The sequence below is a fragment of the Silurus aristotelis genome, assembly GCF_946808225.1.
Source record: "Silurus aristotelis genome assembly, chromosome: 10".
Taxonomy (NCBI): domain Eukaryota; kingdom Metazoa; phylum Chordata; class Actinopteri; order Siluriformes; family Siluridae; genus Silurus; species Silurus aristotelis.
This window is the reverse complement of record NC_139583.1, coordinates 10,346,989-10,361,677: the sequence shown is the minus strand read 5'-3', so window position 1 is coordinate 10,361,677 and position 14,689 is coordinate 10,346,989. Positions and strand designations below refer to the sequence as shown.

General features: G+C 38.2%; 1 protein-coding gene across 2 annotated transcripts in view; it reads left to right on the top strand.

The window, feature by feature from the left end:
* The window catches only part of LOC310731914 (solute carrier family 66 member 2), a 62,283-nt gene that overhangs the window by 6,954 nt on the left and 40,640 nt on the right, over nt 1-14,689 (top strand). For both annotated transcript variants that reach the window (XM_083551996.1, XM_083551995.1), the window contains exons 2-3: nt 910-1,201; nt 1,405-1,538. In XM_083551996.1, the coding sequence (XP_083408122.1) occupies nt 993-1,201; nt 1,405-1,538 (343 nt within the window). In that variant the 5' untranslated portion in view covers nt 910-992. The remainder of the gene's footprint in view (nt 1-909; nt 1,202-1,404; nt 1,539-14,689) is intronic.

Here is a 14,689-nt window from a genome sequence, read left to right as displayed (position 1 = left end):
TCATTTAGTAGTAATGGATACTGGATAAAAAAAATATATATATTAAAAAAAAAAAAAAACACAATGCTTCATGTGAAATAGTATTGAACTTTTTTATTGCAAAAATAAAAAGACTACTGAATCATTAAAATGTGCTAAAGGAAATATTATAAATATCAATTAATACATTGAATTACATAATTAATTAATTTTAATTAATAAATATTATAAAGCGGTCGTGTATGTAAAAAACAAACAGCACGTGGCGTCAGTGATTCGCCTCTAGCGGCCGCACTTGTAATGACAGTTGCCACATGCCCGGAAATGTATTGGTATGAATTTTTGCAGGTAGTTCCTGGAATCAACTGTCTGTGGCAATTAATCGGCAAAACCGAATAATCAGTCGACCACTACATTTTAAAACTGCTTCCAAAGCTAAAAAAGAACATACAAAAAAAACCTGAAAGTGTTTACTATTGTCATGTAATGATTTAATGGTTTTTTGCTTGCTTGCTTGTTTGTTTGTATGTTTTAGATTTTAATCTACTGGCTCTAAACTAAGCCTTGGTCTTAGCTGCAGTGAATAGCTTAAAACACCGCTTATAACGTCCACAAAAGGGTGTGAAGTGTGGTGGTTGATTGAGAGAGACTTGTGTGACTTGTGATCGCAATTCCCCTGGCGCGCAGCAGGGGGCAGAGTTAAAATGGCAAACTGCATCTTTAAAATAAATTGAATTATTGTTTAATTTTTATTTTATATATTTATTTTTCAATTTTATAATTTTATATATAAATCATAATTTTTTTAATGAATACAATTTATATAATTTATCAATTTTTTACTCTCATATTGTGTGCTTTTCCTTTCCGTATTCCCCTTCTGTATGTGTATTTTCTATAGGAAAGTTAAGCTGTAATGTGTTTTCTCAGGACGGTGTATGAGTTCAGCAGCAGCAGCAGAGACAGTTGTGGTGGTGGAGGAGAACGAGGAGGTGCTGGTGGGGCTTTGAGCCATGGACCCTGAGCTGGAGGAGTCAATTGCTTCAATGGAGAGCTCATGGACTCTTCTTTCATGGCTAGCCTCGTGTGTGATGGTGTTTGGGGGTGCGGTGCCGTACATCCCTCAATACCAGGAGATCCAGAAGACCAGCAACACCGAGGGCTTCTCTACTCGCGTGTGCCTTGTTCTGCTCATCGCTAACATACTGCGCATCTTCTTCTGGTGAGTGCAAGAGGAATAATTTTTCACTCTATAGAATAGTATTTCTAATGGGTTACATTGCTAAAAACGATTAGATTATGCCAGAGAAAATACACATTATGGACTGTGTGTGTGTGTGTGTGTGTGTGTGTGTGTGTGTGTGTGTGTGTGTGTGTGTGTGTGTGTGTGTGTGTGTGTGTGTGTGTGTGTGTGTGTGTCTGCAGGGTCGGAAAGCAGTTTGAGTTGACTCTGCTTGTGCAGAGTGTGGTGATGATTCTAACCATGCTGGCTATGCTACATTTGTGCTGCACAGTCCAGATTAGCAACCGTGTGAGCACCAAACAGCACAGAATCACAGGTACTGACATTTCCTTTAGCTATACACTCAATCACATATATAGCCTTCTACACTGAATCAACAGAGTACGGCTTACGCTGCGTTAAATGTGTTTGTGTTTAAATAGTTTGGATGTACTCAGCAATACTCAGTGGTTGTCTGCTGTCACAGAGGAATATAGTAGAAATAGTTAGCAGCAAATATTGGTCTTGAATTTCCTGAATGTAATGCGTCTTCAAGATATGGCAAGAGGTTTCTGGACACTTGACCTCATCTCAACTGCTGCCACAAAAGTTTGAATAAAAGCATACAATTATCCAGAATGTGTATGTATGCTGTAGATCAAACATTTTCCATAACACATTTCAGCATGATGGTGCCTCTGTTTACAAAGCAAGGTCAATGAAAACATACTTTCCCAACACTCTAGTGCAAAGACACATGTGTTTTACACACGTTGTTGATGGCCATTTTTACACCAGGCTCTTAAATTCAACATGTGCTTTTGTGACTGAACAAACACAAAATGCTAAAAAAAAATTATATTTAAAGTAAATGTTTAAAAGTTTAGTGGAAAGCCTTCAAAAAAGAATGGAGGTTGTTACGGCAGCAAAGGAAGAGCAACTCCGTATTAATGCCTAGGGTTTCGAAATGGGATGTTCAATGCTTCACATACTTTTGGTCATGCTGTAGATCAGGTTTATTTATTTATTTATTTATTTATTTATTTTTAAATCCTTCAACCATGCTGCCAGGAACGCTGTGGGGAAAACAGATAGAAATGCCAGTGCTTTCAGCATTGGGTGTGAATTCTGGCTTGGACAGTTCTTCAACCTCAGCTACATCACTAGTAAAGCATGTGGGAAATTTGACTGTTGTTGTTACTATTGTTATTATTATCATTATTATTATTATTATTATTATTATTATTATTATTATCATTATTATTATTTGTATTTCCCCACAAAATGTTGGTTCTAGATCACAAAATAAAACTACTGTTATTTTGACCACCCCAGCTCCTGATCAGGCAGCTACTAAAGATGAATGAATAAACGTTCCTGTTAATAAAACGAGGCTTTTCTTGGCTTTGGGAGCTTCAAAGCTAGCCACATATCACTCTCGCATAAAAGTCAAAACCTCCCACTTGTTCAATACTTTATCCGTTTATTTGCTTACCACGATTAATATTTAAAGAAACACACAAGCTTTTGATGCTTTCAGTATTGTTGTGCACTTTTGAGTGTGCATCAATTGCCAGAAGAGGGTGCTATAATCCAGAAAAAAGCATTAGTAAAGCTTCAATCATATTCCTATTGCTGAATTGTCATGTGACTTCATCTTGCCTCACAGTGAGTCAGTACTTTACATTAGTTCGGCTGTTTATGTTGACATTTGATTTACCTTCACACATCCTGTTTATAATATAATATCAACTGAAAAATGTCTGTGGGTTTGCATTTACAAAGCTGTTACTAGGGGTGGCACGGTACATGGAAAAACACCCGAACCGTTCGGTTCGCTTGTCTCGGTTCGGTTCGTGTGTGCGTCGCACGGTTTGACGCATGCGCAATGTAGCCCCGTGCTCAGTTTCGCCTCAGACAGTTTCACGTAAACATACATATAGACAGTAAAAGTTGAGTAAGGAGTGCTGCAGAAATGGCAAGTGGAGGAGATAATGAAGGCTGCCCGGAGTTGGCGGATGCACCCGCGTCGTTTAAATCCGGTGTGTGGGAACATCTTGGATTTCATGTTACTTACGATGACAACGGAAATAAAACAGTAGATAGAACTGCGACTGTGTGCAAGCATTGTGCAAAATGCATTCAATATGCTAATGGCAACACTTTTAATATGACAGTTCATTTGAGAAGACATCACGCCAATGTGTCGTTACAAACAACACAAACAGGAGAGAGCCGGTTAGGAAACAACTTCTACTGTCCGCAGCATTTAAGCAGCCTATCAGTGATAAGTCGGACAGGGCAATAGCCATAACTAAAACATTGGGAATGTTTATAGAAAAAGATATGCAACCGTGCAGCGTGATTAAGTGTGAAGGATTTCGTCAGCTGATGAATGTACTCGAGCCGCGGCTTAATATTCCTTCTCGCCGACACTTTTTTTTTTTTTTGCCAAATAAACGAAAAGCATGTCATCATCAATGTCTTCTCTCTTGCTGTATCAAAATCTCACCTAGCTTTTACTCAGAGTTGGTCCCAAATTCAGTGATTACATTACAAAAAAATGTTAATACTGTATCCTAAATTGTGGATAATTATGCTAATAAGCTATATATCAAATGCTGAAGGAAATTTCTGGAGTGTTGAAGATTAAAAGAAAAAATAACAACAAGAACCGTACAGAACCGAAAACCGTGATACGAACCGAACCGTGGGTTTTGTGAACCGTGCCACCCCCTAGCTGTTACTGTTGTACTGGTTGGTGGAATGAGAAGGTTTCAAAAGCAACTGTACACAGAGTCAGTGAAGAAGTCTTAAGAGACGCTATGACTTCAAGGCATCACGAATGTTGTATTCGTGCGAGTCAACGCCAAGTTCACGCCAAGTCCATTTACCAGAGCAATGATTTATGAAGAATTCTAACTCCATTTGATTGGCTTTTTTCATGTCCAGGAGTAGGTTTTGTACAAGTCTGCCATTTATTGTCCCACTGCCCGAGGGAGGAGATTGGGTGATGAAAATGTGTAATATGGTAATAATTAGAGCACCGAATGTCGAATCAGACAGCAGCCTAATTTACCTGTCATGCTGATCGATTGGAACGGAGCAGTCGTGTGAGTAGCAGTGGGATTTCTCAAGACTTGCACTCTAGAATGCTAAAAATCTTTTTTTTTTAAATTGCACTCATTCATACTTATTTAAAGGGTTTTGTATACAAGTATGTCTGAATATTAACAAGCCTATCATTTAGTACTGGAGCTGCCTTTTGTTTAGCATGGGAAAAACATGGATTTTACCTTCTATAAGCCATTTCTGTTTATTTGCAGAAATGCAATAAAGTTCTCTAATTGTTTTTCTCTATTTTCTTCTGAGAAATATCAAGACCAAATTGACTTCAGAGATTTGGGCCTTCAGATTTTATGCAGATTTGCTTATATAGGTAGGAAGTAGGAAGGAATCTTTTATCTCTGTGCATTCTGACTAGAAAAAGTGTATAAATGGTCTCTTTTGTAAGTCTTTTGTTGGCCAAAGCTAGTCTATTAATTGTGATGTGTGATGTATATTTCCACTCATCCTTCCAGATATCGGTATAGTCAGCATTACTGATTGAACAACGTCATTATTTGCATATAGTATGATGATAAAAAAAGGAAATGTTGTTTACTTCAGATTGTGTGAAGATATTTTGATATAAGAACATTTGCTAATCTCAGAAAAAGTGAATGGTATGTTCTATATATTTTTGTTTCTTCTTAAGACCGCTATTCAAATACAGCATAAGTCAATGCCTGTAAAGACTAAATTATATGGACAAAGTTTGTGGGCCTGAGAATATAATTTGCATGTGCTTTTTGAAAATCCTATTTCACATTTAGTCCCCATTTGTAGTCATTTAGCCACAAGTGCATTAGTAAAGTCTGGTACTGAGGAGGCCTGGGGTGCAGTCAGTGTTCCCATTAGGGCTGCTGCTGTGGATTATTTTAGTATTCAAGTATTCTAGCGAATGTACCATCGAGTAATCGGATAAGAAGTACTTTTTCTTAATAAAAGAGCAGTACTAAATAAGAGAGAAAATAAGATTGGTTTCTTAAATAGAACAAGTAATTTATTTTTCTTTTTAGATACATTTTAATTTTTATTGCTGAAATTGCAAGAATATTGATGAAAACTAAACCCATTTAGTACATTTAATTGCCATATTACATCAAAATACAAATTACAGTGCGTTCAAAAAGTCCCTCCGCAGTGGCTGTGTAGAGTAGGTTATGGGAAACTATTTATTTAATGAAACTATATAATAATATAATAATATAACTATATATAATAATATAATAATTATTCTCACTTATTTATTTATAAAATCCCGTACAATATCGCAATGTGGTTATCCACATAATGTGGGCATCCACTGATCATCCTTAAGATGTTTTTTACAACTTGATTGGAGTCCACCTGTGGTAAATTTTGTTCATTGGACATGATTTGGAAAGGTACACACCTGTCTATATAAAGGTCCCACAGGGAACAGTTGCGTGTCAGAGCGCAATCCAAACCATGAAGTCCAAGGAATTGTCTGTGTAACTCTGAGACAGGATTGTATCGAGGCACAGATCTGAAGAAGAGTACAGAAACATTTCTGCAGCATTGAAGGTCCAAATTAGCACTGTGGCCTCCATCTTCTGTAAATGGAAGACGTTTGGAACCACCAGGAATCTGTGTAAGCCTTAAGGAAGAGCCTTAGTCAGGGAGGTGACCAAGAACCCGATGGTCACTCTGAAAGAGCTCGAGCATTTCTCTGTGGAGAGAGAAGAACCTTCCAGAAGAACATCTATGCAGCACTATACCAATCAGGCCTGTATGGTAGAGTGGCCAGACGGAAGCCACTCCTCAGTAAAAGGCATGACAGCCCGCTGGGAGTTTGCCAAATGGTACCTAAAGGACTCCCAGACCATAAGAAACAAAATTCTCTGTTTTGATGAAACAAAGATTAAACTCCTTGGCCTAAATGCCAAGTGTCATGTCTGGAGGAAACCAGGCACCGCTCATCACCTGGCCAATTCCATCCCTACAGTGAAGCATGGTGGTGGCAGCATCATGCTGTGGGGATGTTTTTCGGCAGCAGAAACTGGAAGACTAGTCATGATCAGCGGAAAGACAAATGCAGCAATGCACAGAGACATCCTTGATGAAAACCTGCTCCAGAGAACTCTGGACCTCAGACTGGGGCGACGCTTCATCTTCCAACAGGACAACGACACTAAGCACACAACCAAGATCACAAACTAGTAGCTACAGGGAGACTCTGTGAATGTCCTTGAGTGGCTCAGCCAGGGACCAGACTTGAACACGATTGAACATCTCTGGAGAGATCTGAAAATATCTGTGCACCGACGCTCCCTATCCATATATACCTGATGGAGCTTGAGGGGTTCTGCAAAGAAGAATGGGAGAAACTGCCCCAAAAAATCGGTGTGCCGAGGTTGTAGCATCATACTCAAAAAAGACATGAGGCTGTAATTGGTGCCAAAAGGTCCTTCAACAAAGTATTGAGCAAAGGCTGTGAATACTTATGTACATGTGATTATATTTTTATATTATATTTATATATATATATATATATATATATATATATATATATATATATATATATATATATATATATATATATACATACATACAGTGAGGAAAATAAGTATTTGAACACCCTGCTATTTTGCAAGTTCTCCCACTTAGAAATCATGAAGGGGTCTGAAATTGTCATCGTAGGTGCATGTCCACTGTGAGAGACATAATCTAAAAAAAAATCCAGAAATCATAATATATGATTTTTAAACTATTTATTTGTATGATACAGCTGCAAATAAGTATTTGAACACCTGTCTATGAGCTAGATTTCTGACCCTCAAAGACCTGTTAGTCTGCCTTTAAAATGTCCACGTCCACTACATTTATTATCCTAAATTAGATGCACCTGTTTGAGGTCGTTAGCTGCATAAAGACACCTGTCCACCCCATACAATCAGTAAGAATCCAACTACTAACATGGCCAAGACCAAAGAGCTGTCCAAAGACACTAGAGACAAAATTCTACACCTCCACAAGGCTGGAAAGGGCTACGGGGAAATTGTCAAGCAGCTTGGTGAAAAAAGGTCCACTGTTGGAGCAATCATTAGAAAATGGAAGAAGCTAAACATGACTGTCAATCCCCCTCGGACTGGGGCTCCATGCAAGATCTCACCTCGTGGGGTCTCAATGATCCTAAGGAAGGTGAGAAATCAGCCCAGAACTACACAGGAGGAGCTGGTCAATGACCTGAAAAGAGCTGGGACCACCGTTTCCAAGGTTACTGTTGGTAATACACTAAGACGTCATGGTTTGAAATCATGCATGGCACGGAAGGTTCCCCTGGTTAAACCAGCACATGTTCAGGCACGTCTTAAGTTTGCCAATGACCATTTGGATGATCCAGAGGAGTCATGGGAGAAAGTCATGTGGTCAGATGAGACCAAAATAGAACTTTTGGGTCATAATTCCACTAAATGTGTTTGGAGGAAGAAGAATGATGAGTACCATTCCAAGAACACCATCCCTACTGTGAAGCATGGGGGTGGTAGCATCATGCTTTGGGGGTGTTTTTCTGCACATGGGACAGGGCGACTGCACTGTATTAAGGAGAGGATGACCGGGGCCATGTATTGCGAGATTTTGGGGAACAACCTCCTTCCCTCAGTTAGAGCATTGAAGATGGGTCGAGGCTGGGTCTTCCAACATGACAATGACCCGAAGCAACACAGCCAGGATAACCAAGGAGTGGCTCTGTAAGAAGCATATCAAGGTTCTGGCATGGCCTAGCCAGTCTCCAGACCTAAACCCAATAGAGAATCTTTGGAGGGAGCTCAAACTCCCGAAAAACTACAGGAAACGTTTGACCTCTGTAATTGCAAACAAAGGCTACTGTACCAAATATTAACATTGACTTTCTCAGGTGTTCAAATACTTATTTGCAGCTGTATCATACAAATAAATAGTTAAAAAATCATACATTGTGATTTCCGGTTTTTTTTTTTTTTTAGATTATGTCTCTCACAGTGGACATGCACCTAATAGCAGGGTGTTCAAATACTTATTTTCCTCACTGTGTGTGTGTGTGTGTGTGTGTGTGTGTAATATATATATATATATAATTAAAATTTTATATTTTATAACATTTGCAAAAATTTTGTCAAAGAAACACATTTCTTTCACCTTGTCATTATGGGGTATTGTTTGTGGAATTTTGAGGAATATAATAAATTAAATCTATTTTGGAATAAAACTGTAACATAACATAAAAATGTGGAAAATAGTAAAGCGCTGTGAATATTTACCGGATGCACTGTAGATGCATGCATAACTAATGGGCAGGCAGGTTTATCTCTGTAAGGTTTTTGATCATCTAGTGTTACATAATGGCAAATTAATAAAAAGCATAGTAAATAATTTAATGCATGCAAATAGTGTAATTCAATACAAATAAGATCATATGACCATGTGTGATGCTCTTATCCAGGTTCATAGACAATCTCGCACAGGGCAGATGATCCCTTCAGAATTGGGCTTCAGGTGACTTGTATTCATACAGGAGACAATTCACAGCGAGGTTTAATAGTGAGGCACTACATAGTATATGCAATTGAACATTTAACTAAGATTCAGCTATAAAATGCAGAGAGTCCATCAAGAGTCTAATGGAAATTAACTACTTGCATTTTTATATTACATTAGATTTTCCATCTCAAGCAGCTAAAGCCAAAGAAATGAGAAAGAAATGCATGCTTTTATTGCACCTAGGTGACTAGTAAGCCTCCAAAACCGGTTCTTCGAATATGGTTTTGTAAAAATCATGTTAGTAAAATTTCTATTTGTGGATGTGGAGCAGGAGCAGACAGTGTGCCGAGTTGTGCGAGTTGGAAAGCACTGGCAAAGTCCGTATCAGATTGAATCTTATGCCTCATTTCCTGCCTGTGTTGCACTGAGGAGGTAGACAGGTTTGCTACATGTCTTCCATCCAAGCTTAGGGGTCCGTATTGATCTGAAATCCCCTTCTCTAACTCATTCCATGGCTGTACAGTGACTACTAGGCAGCTGTGTTAGATTTTCTATCCAGTTGAACAGAGAAACGCAGGCCATGAAGGGCTCTTGGGGAGTTCCTATCCGGCAGTCACGGTGTCTGCTTACAGATAGAGGCAGACGTACAGGCGGACTTCTGAACGGTGGGGTTAAGCCAGGAATAGCTAAAAACATCAGGCTCTGTCCCCTTAGGACACAACAGCCGAGACCGTATTTCACAAGCAGCCACCTGCACAATCGCACACTCACTGACCGCATTTAAAACCCTGCAAACTGAGGGGGTACAGATACATAAAAATTCATGGTTCAGATACATAAAAATTCATGGTTCAGTACGTGTCTTCCTTTACGTTTCAATTTCGGTACGGTTAGGGGGAAGAAATGCAAAATAAAATTGCTTGTCGGTTTTCTTTTACATTGTTTAATATTATTTATCATTTGTGAACATCCACTGTTTACATTTTTGTAAATAATTGTAAATATGACTGGATTTAATAAAAAATAAATGATATAAAACTAAAATAGAATAGTTCAAATTAGTGCAATACACTTTTTATTATATTAATGAAATTGAGTAATCAAATGAAATTGGCACAAATTTTAAATGTTTTGTTAAAATTATACAAATTGGAAAAGTGAATTAAATAGTTTTCTTTTGTTGGTGTGTGTGTGTGTGTGTGTGTGTGTGTGTGTGTGTGTGTGTGTGTGTGTGTGTGTGTGTGTGTGTGTGTTTTACCTTGATCCCCTTCGAAATGTGGAATTGTCAGAAATTTCTCCTTTTAAGAGAAAAATACTTAAAACTGGATGTTAAATGCAAAAGAATCTGTATCGCTCGACTTTTTTTAAAACGTTGGTGATGACAGGGAGTGGTAGCAATTTCGCACGGTGCTGGAACAAATCGTGTTTCCGGTACGGATCAAGTAATCATAGAGACGCTGCGCTCAAAGTGCGAGGCGGAAACTAAACAAACTGCTGGCCCGCTACATAATGTTATTAGTATGTTCCCCATGTAAAACAAGTATTGCGGGACATATTGCCCATCAAGAGTCTAATGGAAATCAACCGTACTGTTTGGAGACTGTTTGGAACGACTATCCCAACAGCACACACACACCATGTTAGTGAGATAATAGCAATGTAACTGCATCTTGCACACAAATAAAAACACATTAGTAGCTCAGTGGTTAGGAATCCCAGCACTACCAGTCTTCTATTACAGGGTACGCTAGTAAGGCTCTTCAACTGCTCAGTATCAATGCGATAAACCACATGCCATAAAAGTAACTGTAAAAGCAAACACAAAAACATGCATATAAACTTAAAGCTTAAGTTTTTTAGAGCTTATTAGAGTTTTGTGTAATACAACCAGACATGCTCAAACAGTAACGTTGTATTGTGTCACTCTTAAAATGTCAACCTGCTCAACAGAGAAGGATGAAAGATGGCCCTCTACTGGTCACCGTCAGTAGTTACAAGTTTGAACAAGTTTCAATTAGTATCAATATCTCCCTCTGAAACATTAATTGTACAGTTTAAAAAAATTGACAAGATTGTAATTACATGACTAATGTCCATTTTGGATTTACAGATCAATTTATTAAAAAAAGCGTCTAAGCAACACCTGTGTAGCTTTTAAGTGTAAGGCAGAAAGAATGAACTCTGTGTGTTGATCTGCAAATCTCTTGGACATGTGCATATAAAACTGTGGCACAAATTAGAGATCACGAGATCATTCTGAGTTAGTTTAGCTTGATGGCCTAGGAGTGGCAGTGTTGTCTGTCTCAACAAACAAAACTCCCTATGTGTGGCCATGAAAGGGCAGTTTATCTGGTAAATAAGCCATAAAACACTCAGAGGCATGTTGTTATAGGAAAGTTATCAGTAAGAGCGTAGATGTAAAGCAGAGTCACTGTTTCCACCATGAAGTAGTTTGTTTTCCAGTATCTCCATGATGTCCTCCGAAGTGCTCTTATACTACAGTGATTTGCCAATAAAAATGGCTTTTTCGTATTAAAGAATGTCATACTTTTTTTTCTATTTATGGCTCATTTTAATGCAGAAGGTTAAACAGTTTTTCCATGGGGTCTTAATAAGTGTAAAATTTGAAAATCAAAATTTTAGGCCTTAAAAAGTCTTCAATGCCCTGTTCCATGTCCTAAATCATTAAACACAGGTTGAAATCTTCCGAGGTCCATGTAACACTGTCTCTAATGCTCATTTAAATGCTTCTGCATCACTTTGTTTGTTTCTGTGGTGTTGCAATTTTTTCTTTTGCTAGTATTAATTTGCTCTATTACGACTACAAATGAGACCAACCTGTAACAGCCGATCAGCTTTCTGTTATGGGAGCGAAAAGTATTTAGGGCTCGGTTAAGGCCAGTTGCTAACAACGTATTTGTGTGTTTTTTTTGAAGTTGTGATACAGGTAACATAAATAATTTTCTCATGTTGAAAACTAAAAAAAAGGTAACATTTTAATTTTAATGGTGGGATCTAGAAACCTGCCGTGTAAATTGAGAGCTGCTGTACTCAAAAATGAACAAACAGCATTTGACCAATCGATAGTCATCTGCAAATAGCCAACGTCTAAAAAAATTGCGAAATGATTTTAAAACTAGAAAATATATCGGCTGATTATATAAACTGCGTTCTGTCCTCGTGATTTTGTGCATTTCAAATCCGCAGCTCCACAGTTAAATTCCCACTTCATCTCCGAAATTTCAGAAGCAGCACTTTCTGTTGATCAACAGTTCGTTAACAGTGTTGCAGGTTTCACGCGCCTGACTTGCTAATCAGGGTGGAATTGCAGACGTAGCACTGACTGCTGTTACTGGAAGTGTAATAAATGTGTAATGGTTATGTAATATTTTTCCATGTACTCTACTTGTGTGTAGGATGTTAGGCCACAAAGCTGATGTGATCTCTGCGTATCAGACATTGGGCTTTATTATAGAAATCAAAGAAATGTTATGGTTCAATGATTTACTGCTCAAAAAAAAGGTCCACTACAACACTAGCATAACTAATTAGCTACGTTAGCACCCTCTATGTATATATTGTATAATGTATTTTGGTATATTGACTGCAGTATTTTGTGGTTATTGGTGTATTATTTGTATAATACACTTTATATAACTACATTGTAGAACCCTGGCGTAGGTGTGAAGGACCCAGGAGACTGGCAACGTTTCACAGAAGCTGTGTGCGTCTTTTACTTGAACTGTTTCTGCATTCAGTTTTCACTCTAGGGCACACACATGCACAAATATACACACAGAGTTCAGCTCGGCTCTCCCGCTCTCTCAGGTTCATGGCGCTCTCTTTTAAAAGACCAACCTCAGCATGATGGCACACAGGTGAGTATCCTCGTTCGTTCATTTCCTCTGGGTTCAAACCGTCTTCTCTCCACACACAGCTGACGCTCGACAACGCCCCCGCTGTCACATACATATTGATGCATTTTCACACACACTTGTCGATGGTTATTAGCGCACCTTATTGTAATATCTAGACAACTTCGTGATAAACTGCGAAACCTTTCAATTTGATGATATACTAAGCTAATTATTGAGTATTCATTGGTAGTTTATATTAATGGCTTTGGTGGCGGAGTGTAATGCAGCTACACATGTGTACAGTGCCTTTCGGTAGGCTAGAAACTTTTACTCTTTGTTGTTTTTGGGACACATCCATGTTCCTTCAGTGTATGACATTGTGACATTTTTGGCTCTAACAGAAATTATGTAAGACGGAGAACAGGAGAGAAGATCCCCATAGTCAAACAGGGAGGTGGAAGCTTAATGGTTTGGGGTTGATTTAGAGCAGGGAAGATTGGAGATTTATTCCAGGTGAAATGAATACTAAACCAACATGGCTACCATTCCATACTTCAGAGCCATGCAATTTTATCTGGACTGCAGCTAATTGGAAGCAACTTAACCACACAACAAGACAAACGTTGTTTAGAGAGCTAACATTCAGCTATGGTGTTATCTGTTATGGAAGAGCATGCTGGTCACCACACCTAAATCCTTATTGAACTGCTCTGGCATACACAAGGTCAGAAAGAAATATTCCACTAACAAAGAACATCTTTGGCAAGTTATACAAGAGGCATGACAAAGTATTTTAGCTGAAAGTTAGAAGAAACCAACTGCCCCCATGAGTGTGTGTAAAGCCGTTATTCATGCTAAGGGTGGAATTTTATTTTTTTCTTCTTTAATGAAAAATTGAAAAAGTTTAAAATCTTTCTATTTATATATTAATTTTTTTAAGTACATTTTCATATTGTTAAATTAACTAGTTTGTTGCACAGAAACTAAATGAACACGCCCAAGTCTTTAAAAAACAAAAAAAAACATTTAAAAATGCTAGGTGTTTTAAAAGTTTTTAACACAGAATTTTTTTTACATGTAGTCTGAAGAAAAGGTTTTACTAGATTTTGGAGTGTGATTTGTATAGCTTTGTGCTCATTCAGCCACAGGGGTTTTAGTGAAGTAATGCATGGAGATCACTTGGTTCACAGGAACAGGTTTGGTTCTCGAACAGGTTTGGGTCTCGAAATTTGTGGTAACAGTTTGATGAAGAACCACATTCGGCTGGAAATATCAGTTGTCCCAATAGATTTGTTCATAATTTTGTTCACCTTTTTTATACCGTTCTAAAAAGAAAAACAAATGTGTGCACCCAATTTGTATTTATATCAGTAAAAACATATTATTGGTTCATTCCAAATAATATTTTTATTCATTTAGAATCTTTAACACTTGACCTTAATGCACATGAGCATAAATTCCAAAACCATTCCTCAAAATCTAGTTAAGGTTCTTCCTAGAAGAGTGAACGTTAATAGAGCTGGAAAGGGGAATTTAATTCTTATGGTATTATGTATATATGAACAGTAACTCCTTCTTTCTTGTAGGGTCCCCTGGTGGTCTAGTAGTTAGGATGCGGCGCTCTCACTGCTGTGGCCCGGGTTCAATCCCCGGTCAGGGAACCAACCCCAGCCACTCTTAGTGCCGGTCCCAAGCCTGGATAAATGGGGAGGGTTGCATTAGGAAGGACATCCAGCGTAAAAACATGTGCCAAATCAAACATGCGGATGATCCGCTGTGTAGACCCCTAATGGGAGAAGCCGAAAGAAAGTTTTAACTCCTTCTTTCTTGTATGCGCACACGTGCATGCATGCGTGCCTATGTTTTATCAACATTTTATCATATCATGCAATTAACCAAATAGATTCAGATAAATGGCACCATATTTGTGCAAGTGACATGCAAGTGCTTGAGTCAAATTTGTTCTTTTATAATATACGAGTGCACGCATGGACCATGTTTCAGTGTCATTCAATCTCAAAGAGAAAGAAAAGATGAGCAGGTT